The sequence below is a fragment of the Urtica dioica genome, chromosome 9 (assembly GCF_054948205.1).
Source record: "Urtica dioica subsp. dioica isolate 48M chromosome 9, U.dioica_male_clone48M_v1_H2, whole genome shotgun sequence".
NCBI classification, from domain to species: Eukaryota; Viridiplantae; Streptophyta; class Magnoliopsida; order Rosales; family Urticaceae; genus Urtica; species Urtica dioica.
The window spans coordinates 11,895,291-11,914,159 of NC_142764.1; the positions used below are offsets into that span (position 1 = coordinate 11,895,291).

An 18,869-nucleotide genomic window follows, 5' to 3' on the forward strand; every position below is an offset into this window, starting at 1 on the left:
ATAACAAGATTTTTTTTAGGAAATTTAATAACAAGCGTTTGCACACGTAGTAATAGTGGGCATTCGGAAGGAAGTGCCCTTCATCTTCTGGCAGAACGCCCCTTCCGGTCCTTAATGAAACGGAAGCTTCCCGTCGTTAAGGACCAAAACTTCTAATTGAGAGGAAATTAAATTTCTATTCAAGGACCATAAACTTTCGCTTCTGGAAAGAAATTATATTAAGCTTTTTAAATCTGTTTTGCAATGGATTAAATTGTAAAGTTCTTAAAGTATGTGCTCAAATGAAAAAATTGGATAGTGATGAAGAATTTATAAAAAACGGCTTAGTAAAATCTCTTCGTGCAAACTCAAATGGATAAATCTCGGTAGAGAAAATAGTGCCTTTAAACTTTATCAATAATTATTCAAAGTTACAAGTATTAAACATATATATATATATATATATATATATATATATATATATATAATTTTAATCTTCAAGTTTTATTCTAATCTTCAAGTTGATGATGAATGACTCTTGAGCTTGTCTATCATGAAGAAGCTTATTTTTTTCAATTATTAATAAATTGACCGTATTAGGGTTTAAACTACATCCCTATTATCAATAATGTGGAGAAATAGTCGAGCCCGGGATAGTGAGTATATCTTAAGCCATCATTAACAAGATTATAAACATATTTTCGTGTTGCCTCCACCACTCTAAGATGTCAAATGAATCTTGTCTCTTCAATTATATGAGGGTTTGAGTGGATTTTTGAGAGTTTGCGAGAAGTTGGGGGAAGAATGGATTGATATGTTAGGACAAATAGTGGAATAAGGTGGTACTTATAGGAGAATAAAAAATTTGAGTTAAAATAAAAATATAAAAATTCAATTCTCAATACCCCAACGGGCGAAACCGGTTAGTTTATTAGGGTCGTTGGATCAGCAAGAGTAAGATTCCTTTATGAAACCATATGTTCTAGTAACTCAAGATTTGAGATACCGGGAAAACCGGTCGGTTCCCGCGCGGAAAATCGGGAACCATCAAGTCTCGTTACAAAACCTTACAAAACCGGATTTCTTTTTAAAAAAAAAGCAGAATAAATCGGATGGTTTTGTCGGGTTCTGCAAAAAGCTTAAAAAATTTAGACTCAAATTTGACTGTGTGGGCAAAATAAATTAAAGGCCCCAAAGCGACTAAAACCCCATGGAATAGAGTTTATCACTCAGCATAGATTTGTTTTTCCTTTATTTATACACGTCGTTATTCGGCCAGTTTGGGACTTATGTAAAGTTGCTTTGTGGTGACAGACACCTTTATCTTTATTCTGGTTCTTTGTGAATAAAAAATAAAATAATGCACTATTTGTTATTTTTTCTTTAATTCTTTAATTCATTATTCGTTACTGTTTATTATTTTCTTTATTTCTTTTTTATAAGTAATGACAAACTTAATTATTATCAACTATTAACAATATAATGAGTTATTCATCAAACATAAAAACTATCATATAATTTTAGAAGAGGATAATAATATGTAAAGATAAAATATTAGATATTAATAATTTTTAGTTTATATATATGTAAAGATAAAATATTAGATATTAATAATTTTTAGTTTATATATATATATATATATATATATATATATATATATATATTAGATATTTTTTTGTCATGAAAAATCCCTCGGTAAATTAGGTATTTTGCAGTTTACATCTTCGGGATCAATTTATCAATCGGTATGGATTATCCTTTTTTTCCGGGACACCCACGGTAAAACCCTTGCGAAAAGGGATATACTCTTAAACTCTGAGTTTCGGTTCGCTACCGATAAACGGTAAGTCAAATTTTGGTCTGACGAGCCACCATAAATGAAGTTTCAGTAGCACATTTTGTGATGTCAGAATCGAAAATTCTGACATCTTTCGACTTTGATGCCCAGGATTAACACCTAGTTGAGCTAATCATCGTTAAAAATAAATAAATAAATAAATAAAATCATCATTTTTCATTGTTTTTATCTATGCGAAGACGTGTAATTGCGCATCTACCTAGTGTTGAATGTATATAAAGTTGTAGTTTTGGGGGATTTTCCTCCCGTATGCTTAGAAAAAATGATCCCAAAATATTTTTCAAGGTTTCAAATATCATTAATTAAAATCCTAATAAAAATCTCTTTCAATATCCAAGTTCCAAGGCACTAAGAATTAGCGTATGTATTAATTTTATCTTGGGGGGTTCTCTGTTGAAAAAAAAAAAAGAATAAAAAACTGTTGGATGAATTTTCGCTAAATAAATAGCTCCATACCGGGGAATACTAATCCTTATGTTACAAAGATAAAAAGAATGTAGACCTAGTTTTAAACCTTTCCATTCACAGAGCTGGACATTTGAAAAAGTTAAAATATATATATATATATATATATATATATATATATATATATATATATATATATATATATAAACAAAATAAAAAAGAACGTGGTAAGAGCAGAGACCGAACGTATGTACAACTGCTGGTTTATAGACCCATTTAACGATTAAAAAAGGGAAAAATGGTATAAAATAACTATTTGAAACTTATTGATTAACAAAATAATCAAAGTTTCAACTTTTCAACAAAACAGCCAAATTTACATTTTAAAAAAAATTTGACAACCAAGATTAAAATTGTTGACGATTATTATAAACAATTTATCACTTTCAAAAAAATTAATCTTGGGTCAAAAAAAATTTGAAACCAGATTACTTCACATTTTGGCTATTTCACTAAATTAAGACAAACCTTGACTATTTTGCTAATTCATAACTTTAAATCCGCTATTTAACTATATCACCCTTAAAAAAAATTTCCTTGTAACATGTTCTTCCCTATCATATATCGATTTATACAGAAGATTGAAAAGAATGAAGAAGAGAGAGGTGTAGGGTTCAATATACAGTAACACGTGAAGTTCAAGTGATGCTTCATACACTCTCTCTCCTTTTAGCTAATTGCTTCTTCAATCCTTTGAGGATCTTTCCAAACCATATCAAGTTCATTAGGGCTAGAACAGATGGCACCACCATCACCAACAGATAACCAAAAACATGCATTTGCTTCACCTGCCAAAAGGACCCATTTATCATTCCAAAGGCATCTCATAATCCCTTTTCAAGTCCTAGACTCATATTCTTCAGAAATCAGACTCGATACCCCATTTCAAGCATTACATGTGTTGAATAATAAACTGATAATGAACTCAAAATGAAAACAGTAAAAACCTTTTCAAAGCAACAAAGAAGCTGAAACTTTATAAGGTAGATATGAACCTGATTGTAGTGGAGGTAAACATGGTAAAACATGTAGGCGAAGAGCTGTATTCTCGCAACCTGCGGGCAGTAAGTACATTCAGTAAGCTTTCATCTAATCGCATCAACTAGAAACATACAGATAGAGCTGCTTGTGATATTTGTGCATTAAAATGCAACATCATTTTCTCTGTGTCCAATTCAACCTAGCTCTTATATAGATTGGATTAAACTTGAAAAGCAGGAACCACATTAATTTTATTTTATTTTGTCAAGTCCAGGTCACTTAGTAAAATGTTTGTCAGCTCTCGGAATTTAAAAAAGTGACATCTTCCTCGGTTAGACTAGACTGAACACTTCTCCTCTTTACCGCCGATTCAATGCCCTAAGGGCCGGGCCAAACTCGTGTTAAGTACAAAAAAAAATTGAATTATTTATTTCATTATTTATCATATAAAAGCATTGTAAACTTACCAGCCATGCAAAAAAGATTACCACACCATTAATAAGATAAGCAATCGACTTCTTCATGCCACCGGTATCTAGATACCTACATTTAATACACAAACCTCAACACAAATTGTGTAATTATAATTCAATAATTAAATTAGGATCTTTTCACTGAAACCTACCATCTTATGTTTATCTCCGGAGTTGTAATCTCGGATATGAGAATCATAAACGTATAAAGTTGTCCTTCACCGGAGTACATTGAGTATGCTACAGAAATTCCCGAAATGGAGTGATGAATCACCTGAAAATATTTTTGGTCATACAAGGAACTTTAACTGGACTGCATTTTAACATTTAAGACATAAAATAAAAAGAATAAAGCTTCTTCGAGAAATAGATGTGCAAAAACTATTTTTTTTCTTTTTTAAGTTTCGATATCTCTATGATTCTCATTTCAATTCTATGTTTAAAGATCAAAGCTCCATTTGAATATACCCAATTAATTTATTGGTATTATTGTGGTTGTAACAATTATACCGAACGAACAACGAATGTAAACCTGCAAATTATAGCATCTTACTGTCAGAGAAACCTATATGCAACCTACAATCATGCCGACACAAGATTTTCTGGTTTCTTTTTAAATTGGAAGAGCAGACTTACATACTCTACTCCACCCAAAGACGGGTAAAGCCATAAGATCATTCCAAGATCAGCGATGAAGTATCCAACGGAGACCTGTCAAAATTATTTTAGTTGAGTAACAAAGATTGTGAAATAAGAAGTGAATGAATCAAGAACAAATGGGTAACATGGGAACAGTTGGACGACAAACACTCTAATTTTTTTTACGTTGTGACATTTGTTTTGGAAACTTGAATACATAATAAGCCTTCAATAGTGAAGTTACCATTCTTGAAACCCATAGCATAAGAAAGGGTTGTGAACGAAGAATGCAAAAGCTTACATAAAAGTAAATAATATAGAAAGAATGACAAGGTGATATTACCCCTAATGAAAACGTAGATAGCTGTGAGGTTCGAAATGTGACAGAGGCCGGATTTTGGTCGGAAAAGAGATCCGACCAGAAAACAAAGTACAAGGACATGGTTGTGATGAAAATGGCATGGACAGTGGAAATACCTCTGCAAAAAAATGTGCATTGGTCAATTAAAGTAAATTATCGACACGTAATGAAACTTTCACCTGGTAAGGACCTGTAATTGGAACGGAAACTCACCGGTTATTCCACTCAATTTGTTGGATTTTTGTGAGCGTCGCATAGTTCTTGATGTAGAGGTTACTAAGCAACTGGGTTAGATCATAAACCTGTAGTAATGAGGCTACGGGTATCAGAAAACTTATGTCGAAGATGATCCAGATTTAGACACAAAAGCTCGAAGGCATATCAAGGTACCAGTTTGCAGAATAGAATGCCACCAACAACGGACGTGTATGTAATAAAGGGATCTTCTAGTAAGTAGCTTCTAAAGAGCACTCCTGCCTGGTTTTGGTAAGACTTGATAGACAGGGGTGTATTCCGTGTCATTGCTTTTTCTCAGATCTCGAGTTTTGACAGCCAATCTAACTTTACTTGACTTCCTTTTACTCGTGTCCAGTTCGCTTTTTCCAACTTTTATCCCTTAGTTGTCCGACAGGAACAAAAAAGCAAGGTTAGCGAAAGTAATAGAGCGATCAAAGATAAGGATGCAAGTCACAAGCACAGACATGACTAGTCAAACATATCTCTACAATGAAAAAAAAAATCAACATCAATGCTAGAATAATTATCATTAGGTTTACATAAAATGGTTGAACTATAACAGCAATAGAATTGGGCAAATGATATACATTGCGAGTCATGAGCTTACTGATCGCACTAGAAATCAACATTGAGGTCCTATAATCACCCTTCTATATCAGAAATTTTGTTCGATAAAGCAAAATTTTATACCCAACTCCATCGACAATGCAAACAACTTGGCACTTGTTTAACTCAGCTCCTATAGTTTTTCATTTGCACTAGACTCGACAATAGATCCTAAATCAACGGATGATATTCTACTTCATTTAATTGAGTAAACACTAATGTACTTTGTGTTACGCCCTCCTCTAAAATTGAAAACGACAAATCATAGACGATTATCAACTATTTGATTATTAACAATAGAATGGGATAAGATAGATGTGATAAGAGTCATCTTTGATCCATTTGAGCGTTCCTTGATTAGGGAAATATTATGAGCAAACTCCAAGTTAATTTGTTACAGCAAGAGCTATAAGCGAGCTTTTTTTGAGGAATTATGGCTATGGCAAAACCAAGAAACCCTCGGTCAACAAAAACTTCACAAAACTGAAACGATTCATAAGTCATCGGACAAGAAAAAGCGATATTGTTATAAGGCCAGGAATAGGGTGAACAAACCCATTACAAAGATTGGCTAAAAATGGATTCTTGAACTCGTTAAAAAATTAACTTGAAACTAAGAAAATGAGCATTTCGAAAACATAATAGAGAACGCGAAGGAACAGTCCAATAGAGATCACATTATTCACGAAAACAGAGACATTGATGTACAGAAGACGAAGAAAACAAATGACATAACGGTAAGTTTAACAACTCAGGAGTTTAGAGAGAAGTTACCATGAGCGCGAAATGACGGAATGCAGAGGAAGAACCAATAAACTCAGTGCCAAAAAAAAGCGAAGCAATTGAAATCAGACACACACCTCAGAGTGAAGAAAGAAAGAAAGAGAGCCCCAAATGCTAATGAATTAAAAAAAATTAAAATAAAAGAGCTGTCTTCTTGTGTGAGTGCATTGGTGGTGTTGATGGAAATCGAGAAGAGAGAGGGAGACATGGAAAGGAGAGAGACGGTGGTTAAATTGAAGCACGTGTTGAGATCTAATTCGTAGATGTTGGTTAAGTGGGTCCCACAGAAAGCTGGTGGTGGTTCTCTAGTGGCTTGTTTGTAGGTTCACGAGGTGTGATAGGTTTGGTTGGATGTATGTATGTATGTTAAGATGACTTGCATTGCATGTGGTGATTCTTTTTTTCTTTTTTTTTTATTTCTCTCTCTCTCTCCTAATCACATGGCAAGTTAGGAGCACGAATAATGTGACGTGGCAGCAAGTTTGGCTCATCGACGCGTTTTAGCCAGTTTTTATCTTTAACGCAAGGTACGAGGCCAAGGTATCAATTATTAATAATTATTACACAAATTTATTTTTAGCATAAAACTATTTGGGAAGTTTTTTTTCCATTCCGATGCAGAATCGTGGGAAGGACCAGATCCCACTCAAGGTAAAAGAGAAGTATCGGGGATATGATAGAATGAGAGAGGAAAGATTTAAGAAAGTGGATGATGTTATAATTTATAACTTAACTCTTTTATGAATAATAAGAAAAAGAGAATTTCTTACTGATATCTTTCAATGTATGAGGTAAAGTTCTACGTGAATTCTGCGCTGAAAAATAAGAAATTTTTTATAACAGAATATATCATAATAAATATCTGAAATATAAAAGATAAGAGAAAAATATCAAAATTAATTCATAATATAACTTCTAATATTAATATTAAGCTGAAAATATTCCAACTATTGTGATGTGTGGCTATGTTATATTTGTGCGGCAATACCACCGGTCAAATTGGAGCTAGAATTGAAATATCAATTACACTCAACTTGAGAAGAAGTCGTTGAAAAGTGTTGACTCCAAGTGGTTTCATAAGAATGCCGTCTAATTGATCAAATGAACGTAAATAATATGAAGAATATTGGAGATGATAATTTTACCCACATACTCATGTATCCGCAAGATCCTACTTACATTTGATGGATATGATCTTACTCGAATAAATGAGTAATAGGTAAAATACGGATATTATCCATTAAAAATTATATGAGTATGGTTATGGTATGATTTTTAAGTACCCTACCCAAGTCCTTACTCATATCCTACCCGCTTAAAATTAATACTATATTTATAAATTTTAAGCAAATTTTGGCATACACTTATATTAATTTAAATGATTTTTTAAGATTTATTTATTGGTTCTTGAAAAATACAAATATTAAATGGGTAAAAAAATAGAGATTTATAAACAATTAGCTTACTTATATAGTGGATTTTTAAATTATAGCCTAACTATCTATTTATTTAGGGAAATAGCTCATATTTCTCATACTTTCAAAATTGCCCTTGGTTTCATAAAACTTCGTTCTTATGTGTTTGTTAATTCCAAATTTTTTCCAGTTATTCATCATCGGATTTAAATCATGGAATCGTTCGCCAAATCGGAGACATGTATTTTGTTTTTTCGAATGGTAAATAATATTTACTATCGAATGTCTCGAATGTAAATATTATTTACCATTAAAATTATCCTGCGATTTGCAACTAGGATATTCGACGACTCATTTGGAATAGATGTTTAGGATCGTTGATTTCGTAGATGTTCTTCAATTGTTCTTATATTATATGTCCGTCTAGGTTAGTCATTTAATCCTTCTTAGTTTATGTTTGTCTAGTGTAGGTGTTTAGGTTCTTTGGTTTCTTAAATCTTCGTTCTTATTTGTTTGTCAATTCCAAATTTTTTCCAGTTATTCATCATCAAATTTGAATCATGGAATCGTTCGCCAAATCGGAGACAAGTATTTTGCTTTTTCAAATGGTAAATAATATTTATTATCGAATGGCCCGACTGTAAATATTATCTATATCTACCATTAAAGTTTCAGAGTTTTGGTTATGGTGCTCTATGGGTTAATCGAATTGGAAATATTATTTATCATATTTTATAGTTAATCTACCAGAGAATTGATCGGAGATGTGGGGTAGGGTTTCGATTATGGTGTTCTTTGAGTTAATCGAATTGGAAATCATATTTACTTACCATTTTTTCCAAGTCTGAGAACGGAGACGCTTCGTCAGCTTCAGAAGTGGCGAAATCAGAAAATTGGTGGCGGAAAAGAAGGTCGGACGCAATATCGGAGGATTGAAGGATTCGAAATTGACGGAGAGTTCAGAGGCAATATCGGAGGATTGAAGGATTTAGAGTCGGATGCGAAAATTTTGTTGTGTATATGATGAGGGGTAAGATAAGAATATAATATTGTTTGGTGGTGGATTGGGCTAATTACCTAATTTGAGTAATAGTTGGGCTAGAATTTTAAAAAGGTGACCAATTTGGGCTAGATACCTAACCGGCCCAAAAAAATACTCATGAATTACCCTAAACCCTGTCGGGTTTTACCCATACTCATACCCATTAAAAATAAATGGATATGGATAGAGTATGATTTTAATTTTTGTTTCGTGGGTAGGATTTTGTTTCGCAAAACCCTACCCATCGCCATCCCTAATGAAGATAGACTAGTCCTAATTTTTTATTTTTTTTTTGTGAACAAAATGGCAGTGTATTTCAGTGTGCTTAGTTCATTCATGAAAAATTGGATTTTGGGCAGTATGAGTACTCGTTTGATTATCGTAGTGGACAGAGATTAGATGAAGATGTGGGATACCAAGATCTTTGAAAAGAGAATGTAACCACTATAACTCGACAGTAAGGCCGCGAGAGCATGATATTCTACCATTGTAGATGAACAAGAGACTGTCGGTTGTTTCTTGGTTTTCCATAAAATTAGACTAGATCCTAGTATGGTAAAATATTATTTCGTAGAACGTTCAGTAATTGGACAACGTGTCCAGTTAGAGTCAAGATAAGCACTTAAGGAAACTGAATGGAAGCGGAAAGTAGTAAACCTTTTCCAACTGACCTTTTCAGGTAACGAGCAACACAGTTGACACCGTCAAGATGAGTGGGACTTAGAGTTCTTATGAATTGGCTGATAGTGTTTACAGCATACTGAATATCCGGTCTCGTTTAAGGATGGCAATGGGTAGGGTCTGGATAGGGTTATGCAAAACCAAACCTTATCGATGGAAAAAAAATCAAAATCTTACTCTACATGTACCCATTTATTTTTGGGAAAATAACACATATATACCCTATGTTTTAGTGAAATGTCGAGTTTAGCCTTTGGTTTTCAAAAATGTCGAGTTCATATTCTCTGTTTAACTAAAATGATGAAATTATAACCTAAAATGGAGAATAGCGTCATAAATCTCCTTTACATCAATATTAACTCTTATATAAAAAAAACCGAATCAAATACAAACCAGTAGCCTAACTTCCAAATTCCTAATTCTGAAATAAAAATAAAATTGAAATTAAATAATAAAATTCATATTTCCCAACATATGACTCCATTTCGTGTTCGAATTGCAACTTTGTATCTTGGATTCTCTGTTTGAATCTGTGATTTTGATGACTATCAATTGTCAATTTTTACCCATTTGACTATTTCTGTGTTTTTCATGATTAATAAAATGTTGTTTATTTTTTAGTTTTTAAATAAATTACATATATGACGCAAATGAATAAAGATAATTGGTGTTTACATATAAATATTATAGTTAACGTCAATGAAAAGTCAATGTATTTGTGGCATTGTTGTCTATTTCAATGTATAATTTTGTCATTTTAGTTTTTTTTTTAAAAAGAGGGTATAAAATAGACTTTTCGTCGTCTTCCAGGATCTCACCGAATCCAGCCAGTAGTGAAGAAGAGGCTGAGGCTTTTTGAGAACCAAAGATTAAACTCGATATTTCACTAAAACATAGGATATATATATAGATAAAACTCTACATGGTTTATGGTAATCAACGGTTCTTTTTAACCCATTTAATATTATAATTTTCAAGGATCATATGAACAATTCTTAAAAAAAAAATTTAAATTAGTAAAAGCATACCCCAAAATTTACCAAAAATTTATAAATATAGTAATAATTTTAAATGAGTTGGGTCTTGGGTGGGGTACTTATATATCATACCTTAGACGCACTCATCTAATTTTTAATGGGTAATAACTTCTTTTTTTCCCATTATCCATTTATCAAGTAAGACCTTACCAATAACGGATAGGATCTTGCGAGAGTACATGAGTAAAATGTTAAACAAATAGTCAACGGTTGCCATGCCATATTTTTATACCCCTTATTACCTATATTTATTTAATTTATTAAATTTTATTTTTTGAAAAAAAAAATTTCAATATAAATCCCTTATCGATAGGATCTCTTATTCTCTCTTCTATCTCCCTCTTTCCTTTTGTCTAACTACATTCCATTTTTTTTTCTCTCATTCGCATTCTCATCACATCCATCTTTCTCTCTCTAAATTTTTAGTTTTTTTTTTCCTTTAAAACTTCAAAAATCCATACATTTCTCATACATACTCAAAATTGAGTGATTCCAAGTCCTATGGATTCGTGACGACGAGAGCTTCAAGAATATATCCATTGTGATGGATGAAAAATTCTATTTATTACCGTGGAATTCCCCCGGATTTGGCTCCGAGGGAGGCGTAGCTCTTCGTCTTCATCGAGCATCGCGCAGGCAGATCCGGACTCGAAGGGCGGCGGAGCTCTTCGTCGGGCTGCAGGAGTGCAGAAGCACTGTGCATCGATCGATGAGATGAGGAGCACAATAAATGATATTTTTTTTAAAACAATCAAATAATGAATAAACAATGCTTAAATAAATAATAAAATATTGAAGTGGGCACATTGTGAATAACTTTTAAAGTGGTTTTTTTTTTTAATATGAGTTGTTAATGAGAAATTTTATTATGTGCCCATCAAAGTTAACAAAATATTAACATTAGATCTTTAATTTCAAAAAATCTAAAAATGGATCTTTATCTTTATTTCGGACAAAAATGTCTTTGTGACCATATAGCATTAGAGATATGGGATTATACGACATCGTATGATATGGTATTCACGTCCGAAGAGTATTATGTGCCAAAATTAGGGGTTTTGGTGTTTTATATTTTCTTAATTTATTTTTTATTTTTTTTTATCTCGAAAGACAAAAAGCCAGAAGCTACCACACCGTCATCGAGAAGTTTGCGTCGGAGGTATAACTCTTTAGTCCAAACTCCAAACTCTAAACCTCACTTTGTATTCCATGCTCAGACCAGTTGGGCGTATAGTTCAGATGAGATTCTTGTTTCACTGCTTACAAATTTTCTTATGTGTGTCACAATAGTTGAGTGAAGAGCGTCGAAATTGTCTGAAATGCTTGCCCATCTCAATCAAATCCTCACACTCTCTCCGGCTCTCCACGAAAGACGCACCCTTGTTCGAAACCCATCTTCTTTGTCGTTTAAATTTCAATGCTTTTGTAGTCCTAGACTTTCCCATTACACCGAAACCTCCAGGGTCTCTCGGACGGCAAGAACCGAAGCCCAAGAAGCTCTCTTTGATTACCTTCATTGCACTAGGAACTTCAGTTTCAACGATGCTGAGCATATCAGCAAGAATTCCCCGGCATTCGTTGAGAATCTTCTCTCCAAGGTCGATGCAGAGAGCGACATTGCTCGTTCTCTGTCCCGGTCCTTTCGCTACGACCCCATCAACGAGTTTGAGCCTTTCTTCGAGAGCATAGGTCTAAAGCCTTCGGAGGTGCCTTTGCATCTCCCGAAGCACCTGATTTTCATGAGCGACGACCCTACCATGCTCGAGAACTTCCGTGCCCTGAGTGCTTATGGAATTCCTCGCTGCAAGATCGGTGCAATGTATCGTGAAGCGAAGCAGATCTTTGAGTTCCCTTTCGGAGAGGTGACTTGGAAACTCCAGGCGTACGAAAGTTTGGGGCTGAGCAGATCTACTGTGATCCAGCTTGTGAGCTCTTGTCCCTTGCTTTTGGTTGGTGGTGTTGACTTGGCGTTCGTTGAGGTTCTTCAGAAGTTGAATGGACTCGGGATCGGTAATGACTGGATTGGCTGGTACATACCCGGTAACAGCACTTACAATTGGAAGAGAATGATTGACACAATTCATTTCCTTGAGAAAGTGGGATACAGTGAAGAGGAGATGAGTGATTTGTTTAAAACGAACCCTTCGGCGCTGCTCGAAGGTTCCGGGAAGAGGATTTACTCGATGTTTGGAAGATTACTAAAGCTGAGCATTGGGATGAACGATGTCTGTTTGATGTTCAAGCAGAATCCGAAGATGTTATCAAAGACGTGTTCGAGAAACCTTTTCCGGGCCGTGGATTTTCTGTTTGAGATTGGAATGCCCGTGGAAGACACCGCCGATATCGTGGCTAAGCACATGGAGTTTTTGGGTTTTTCGGCTTTGAAAGGACCCAAAACCGTGTGTAAAGAGCTGAAAGTGCGGAGACACGATCTGTGCAGAATGATGAAGAAAAAGCCTCTCAAGGTGTTGATCTTGGCTTCTAAGTCAAGGGCTAACACGGCTCCTTCGCCGAATCGAAGCAAGCACATAGAGAAAGCGGCGTTCTTGGTGCGGCTCGGGTACGTCGAAAACTCAGACGAGATGGCAAAAGCTCTGAAGAAATTCAGGGGCCGAGGGGACCAATTGCAGGAGAGATTCGATTGCTTGGTCGAGGCGGGTTTGGACTACAACGTCGTTACGGAGATAACCAAACACGCTCCCATGATTCTGAACCAAAACAGGGACGTCCTCGAAAAGAAGATAAGGTGCTTGACGAATGAGTTTGGGTATCCATTGGAGTCTCTGGTCGCGTTCCCATCATATCTGAGCTACGACATGGAGCGGATCGACCTGAGGTTCTCGATGTACGCATGGCTGAGGAAAAACAGTGCGCCCAAGCCTATGTTGAAGCTCAGCACAATCCTCGCCTGTTCGGAAAAACGCTTTGTCAAGTACTTCGTCGATGTCCACCCCGAAGGCCCCGCTATGTGGGAAAGCCTCAGAAGCTCATTCTCTTTGTCAACCTAAAGACTATTTGAATTCATCAAGAATATGCTCTCTCATTAATTTTTTCTGCTGTTTGTTCCCGGGATAATACCGTATAGACACTTGTGGAATCTTCAAATTTTTATCATCTTTATATATATAATCTTCTTTTAATCAAATATGGACACCAATGAGCTTGCTTTGGGATTGCACTGAAACTGAACATGAAGAATGATACTAATTAAAAAAAACAAAAAATTGACTACGTAAGCCACCTAAACTATAGGAACTGTAAATTAGTCAACCTTTGGTAAATACTTTGTAAATAACCAATTTGCATACGTGGCAGCCTATTAACTACCTAAAATATATGTTTGGCTGTGTTAAATAAGGCTTTTACTAATCTGTTAATAAGTTTACTTGGCTATTTACAATAAATTAACCAAAGGTGGGCTATATCTCAATTCACTATATCCGTGTGGCTATATAACTTAATAACCCTAAAAAAAAATAGTACTAATACATAGCACAAGGGTAGCGAAGTTGTGGGTATTTGTAAGTTAGGACAAAAACTCGTATTTACATTAGATGTTCATTTGGATCAAACTCGTGGGAAGTTCTTGTCGCCAACCTTAAGCTCATTAGACAACCGTGATTTTGATGACTATCAACTGTCAATTTTTACCCATTTGACTCTTTCTGTGTTTTTCATGATTAATATACTGATTTATTTTTTAGTTTTTAAATAAATTACAAATATGACGCGAATGAATAAAGATAATTGGTGTTTACATATAAATATTATAGTTAACGTCAATGAAAAGTCAATGTATTTGTGGCATTGTTGTCTATTTCAATGCATAATTTTGTCATTTTAGTTTTTGAAAAAAGAGGGTATGAACTAGACATTTTTGAAAATCAAAGGTTAAACTCGATATTTCACTAAAACACAGGGTATATATGTGTTATTTTCCCTTTATTTTTAATTCGTATGTGCCTAGATAAAACTCTACAGGGTTTATGGTAATCCATGGTTCTTTCTTACCCATTTAATATTATAATTTTCAAGGATCATATAAACCACTCTTAAAAAAATATTTAAATTAGTAAAAGCATACCCCAAAATTTTTATAAATATAGTAATAATTTTAAATGAGTTGGGTCTTGGCAGGCCCGGCCCACCTTCAAGGGAGCTAAAGCTTTGGCTTTAGGCCCCCAATTGAAGAAGGCCCAAAGAAATTCATTTATATGTAATAATTAATAAAATAAATGTTCAATGTGTTGAAATCTTTTTAAAATAAAAAACATGCAGCCATTCAACAAAAAAGAGTCAGGCCCACATATTAATACTAAGGCCTTTTAGATGGCTTTCCATGAAGTACTGTCCATTCCATGAGGCTTCGGCTGAACAACCTTGGAATGGTTAAGCCACAAATCTTCTTGTTTCTGCAAAACTATGCATTTATGACATAAAATAAAAGTACATTTTGAAAGTGTGTCGATTCTTATGAGGTATGAAAATTATAAAATAAAAGTTCGTTTTTGTACACGTAGTGTATGAGGTATGAAAATTATAAAATAAAAGTTCGTTTTTGTACACGTAGTGTGCATTTTTTTTCTTGGAATATAAGGATCAATTATCAATTTTTTTTAATTTGGTTTAAATATGTCTGAAAAAAAAATATCAATCGGGATATGATAGAATTTGCAATATATATATATATATATATATATATATATATATATATATATATTATTAAATATGAAAAAAAAACGCACTTTAAAAATTTATACCAAAGAAACATGTAGAAGCAACAAGAAAAAAAATTACACAATTCAAAGAGTGACAAAGTGGTGGCATAAAAAAGGCTAAAGACATATATTAATATTAATGAAATATGTGATAATGTAATATTATAAGAGCATGTATGACGTATTAAAAATGATGAGATCAATAATCATTACTTGAGATATGGAGTTAACAATGAGTTCATACAAAAATATCTCATATGTGATTTACTTCGCGTGTATTAGACAAAGACCTTATTTTTTACTCTCGCTTTAGGCCTCCAATTCCGTTTAGCCGGCCCTGGGTCTTGGGGTGGGTACTTATATATCATACCTTAGACACACTCATCTAATTTTTAATGGGTAATACCAGTATCTTTCCCATTATCCATTTATCAGGTAAGACTTTACCCATGACGGATAGGATCTTGCGAGTACATGAGTAAAATGTTAAACAAATAGTCAACGGTTACCATGCCATATTTTTATACCCCTTATTACCTTTATTTATTTAATTTATTAAATTTTATTTTTTGAAAAAAAAATCCAATTTAAATCCTTTATCGATAGGATCTCTTATTCTATCTTCTATCTCTCTCTCTTTCCTTTTGTCTAACTACATTCCATTTTTTATTCTTTCTCATTCGCATTCTCATCACATCCATCTTTCTTTCTCTAAATTTTTCGTTTTTTTTTTCCTTTAAAACTTCAAAAATCCATATATTTCTTATAACGAACTCGAAATCGAGCGATTCCAAGTCCAATGGATTCGTGGCGATAAGAGCTTCAAGAATATATCCATTGTGATGAATGAAAACTTCTATTTACTGCCGTGGAATTCCCTCGGATTAAGCTCCGAGGGAGGCATAGCTCTTCGTCTTCGTCGAGCGTCGCGCAGGCAGATCCGGGCTCGAAGGGCGGCGGAGTTCTTCGTCGGGCAGTAGAAGTGCAGAAGCACTATGCATCGATCGATGAGAAGAGGAGCAACACGTGCGGAATCGTCTGTTAATTTTTTTTATTTATTTATAATAAATGATATTTTTTTTAAACCATCAAATAATGAATAAACAATGCTTAAATAAATAATAAAATATTGAAGTGTGCACATCGTGAACCACTTTTAAAGTGGTTTTTTTATATGAGTTGTTAATGAGAAATTTTATTATGTGAACTTCAAAATTAATAAAAGATCAAGATTATATGTCTTATTTCAAAAATATTTAAAAATAGATCTTTGTCTTTATTTTGGACAAAAATGTCCTTTCGACCACATAGCATTGTATTGTACGACATTGTATGTCACGGTTCGAAGAGTATTCTGTCGCCAAAATTAGGGGTTTTGGTGTTTTATATTTTCTTAATTTATTTTTTATTTTTTTTATCTCGAAAGACAAAAAGCCAGAAGCTACCACACCGTCATCGAGAAGTTTGCGTCGGAGGTATAACTCTTTAGTCCAAACTCCAAACTCTAAACCTCACTTTGTATTCCATGCTCAGACCAGTTGGGCGTATAGTTCAGATGAGATTCTTGTTTCACTGCTTACAAATTTTCTTATGTGTGTCACAATAGTTGAGTGAAGAGCGTCGAAATTGTCTGAAATGCTTGCCCATCTCAATCAAATCCTCACACTCTCTCCGGCTCTCCACGAAAGACGCACCCTTGTTCGAAACCCATCTTCTTTGTCGTTTAAATTTCAATGCTTTTGTAGTCCTAGACTTTCCCATTACACCGAAACCTCCAGGGTCTCTCGGACGGCAAGAACCGAAGCCCAAGAAGCTCTCTTTGATTACCTTCATTGCACTAGGAACTTCAGTTTCAACGATGCTGAGCATATCAGCAAGAATTCCCCGGCATTCGTTGAGAATCTTCTCTCCAAGGTCGATGCAGAGAGCGACATTGCTCGTTCTCTGTCCCGGTCCTTTCGCTACGACCCCATCAACGAGTTTGAGCCTTTCTTCGAGAGCATAGGTCTAAAGCCTTCGGAGGTGCCTTTGCATCTCCCGAAGCACCTGATTTTCATGAGCGACGACCCTACCATGCTCGAGAACTTCCGTGCCCTGAGTGCTTATGGAATTCCTCGCTGCAAGATCGGTGCAATGTATCGTGAAGCGAAGCAGATCTTTGAGTTCCCTTTCGGAGAGGTGACTTGGAAACTCCAGGCGTACGAAAGTTTGGGGCTGAGCAGATCTACTGTGATCCAGCTTGTGAGCTCTTGTCCCTTGCTTTTGGTTGGTGGTGTTGACTTGGCGTTCGTTGAGGTTCTTCAGAAGTTGAATGGACTCGGGATCGGTAATGACTGGATTGGCTGGTACATACCCGGTAACAGCACTTACAATTGGAAGAGAATGATTGACACAATTCATTTCCTTGAGAAAGTGGGATACAGTGAAGAGGAGATGAGTGATTTGTTTAAAACGAACCCTTCGGCGCTGCTCGAAGGTTCCGGGAAGAGGATTTACTCAATGTTTGGAAGATTACTGAAGCTGAGCATTGGGATGAACGATGTCTGTTTGATGTTCAAGCAGAATCCGAAGATGTTATCAAAGACGTGTTCGAGAAACCTTTTCCGGGCCGTGGATTTTCTGTTTGAGATTGGAATGCCCGTGGAAGACACCGCCGATATCGTGGCTAAGCACATGGAGTTTTTGGGTTTTTCGGCTTTGAAAGGACCCAAAACCGTGTGTAAAGAGCTGAAAGTGCGGAGACACGATCTGTGCAGAATGATGAAGAAAATGCCTCTCAAGGTGTTGATCTTGGCTTCTAAGTCAAGGGCTAACACGGCTCCTTCGCCGAATCGAAGCAAGCACATAGAGAAAGCGGCGTTCTTGGTGCGGCTCGGGTACGTCGAAAACTCAGACGAGATGGCAAAAGCTCTGAAGAAATTCAGGGGCAGAGGGGACCGATTGCAGGAGAGATTCGATTGCTTGGTCGAGGCGGGTTTGGACTACAATGTCGTTACGGAGATAACCAAACACGCTCCCATGATTCTGAACCAAAACAGGGACGTCCTCGAAAAGAAGATAAGGTGCTTGACGAATGAGTTTGGGTATCCATTGGAGTCTCTGGTCGCGTTCCCATCATATCTGAGCTACGACATGGAGCGGATCAACCTGAGGTTCTCGATGTACGCATGGCTGAGGAAAAACAGTGCGCCCAAGCCTATGTTGAAGCTCAGCACAATCCTCGCCTGTTCGGAAAAACGCTTTGTCAAGTACTTCGTCGATGTCCACCCCGAAGGCCCCGCTATGTGGGAAAGCCTCAGAAGCTCATTCACTTTGTCAACCTAAAGACTATTTGAATTCATCAAGAATCTGCTCTCATTAATTTTTTCTGCTGTTTGTTCCCGGGATAATATCGTATATTGATGCAAAGACACTTGTGGACTCTTTAAATTTTTATCGTCTTTATATATATAATCTTCTTTTAATCAAATATGGACACCAATGAGCTTGCTTTGGGATTGCACTGAAACTGATCATGAAGAATGATACTAGTAAAAAAAAAAAATAGTACTAATACATAGCACAAGGGTAGCGAAGTTGTGGATATTTGTAAGT

General features: G+C 35.2%; 3 protein-coding genes across 3 annotated transcripts; 2 read left to right on the forward strand and 1 right to left on the reverse strand.

The window, feature by feature from the left end:
- Nucleotides 1-2,791: 2,791 nt before the first annotated feature.
- On the reverse strand, nt 2,792-6,584 carry LOC149384956 (uncharacterized). Its single transcript, XM_089627444.1, has 9 exons — nt 6,374-6,584; nt 5,147-5,371; nt 4,970-5,058; nt 4,739-4,874; nt 4,393-4,467; nt 3,909-4,030; nt 3,751-3,826; nt 3,298-3,357; nt 2,792-3,090 (listed from the first exon to the last, which is right to left on the reverse strand). Exons 2-9 carry the CDS (start codon nt 5,276-5,278, stop codon nt 2,953-2,955), a joined length of 828 nt encoding a protein of 275 aa, XP_089483570.1. The 5' UTR covers nt 5,279-5,371; nt 6,374-6,584; the 3' UTR covers nt 2,792-2,952.
- Nucleotides 6,585-11,657: 5,073 nt separating this feature from the next.
- Nucleotides 11,658-13,668, forward strand: LOC149384957 (transcription termination factor MTEF18, mitochondrial-like). The gene is made up of 2 exons (XM_089624993.1): nt 11,658-11,716; nt 11,848-13,668. Exon 2 carries the CDS (start codon nt 11,877-11,879, stop codon nt 13,563-13,565), a length of 1,689 nt encoding a protein of 562 aa, XP_089481119.1. The 5' UTR covers nt 11,658-11,716; nt 11,848-11,876; the 3' UTR covers nt 13,566-13,668.
- A 2,998-nt stretch (nt 13,669-16,666) lies between these two features.
- LOC149384958 (transcription termination factor MTEF18, mitochondrial-like) lies at nt 16,667-18,735 on the forward strand. Its single transcript, XM_089624962.1, has 2 exons — nt 16,667-16,750; nt 16,882-18,735. Exon 2 carries the CDS (start codon nt 16,911-16,913, stop codon nt 18,597-18,599), a length of 1,689 nt encoding a protein of 562 aa, XP_089481088.1. The 5' UTR covers nt 16,667-16,750; nt 16,882-16,910; the 3' UTR covers nt 18,600-18,735.
- Nucleotides 18,736-18,869: the final 134 nt, after the last annotated feature.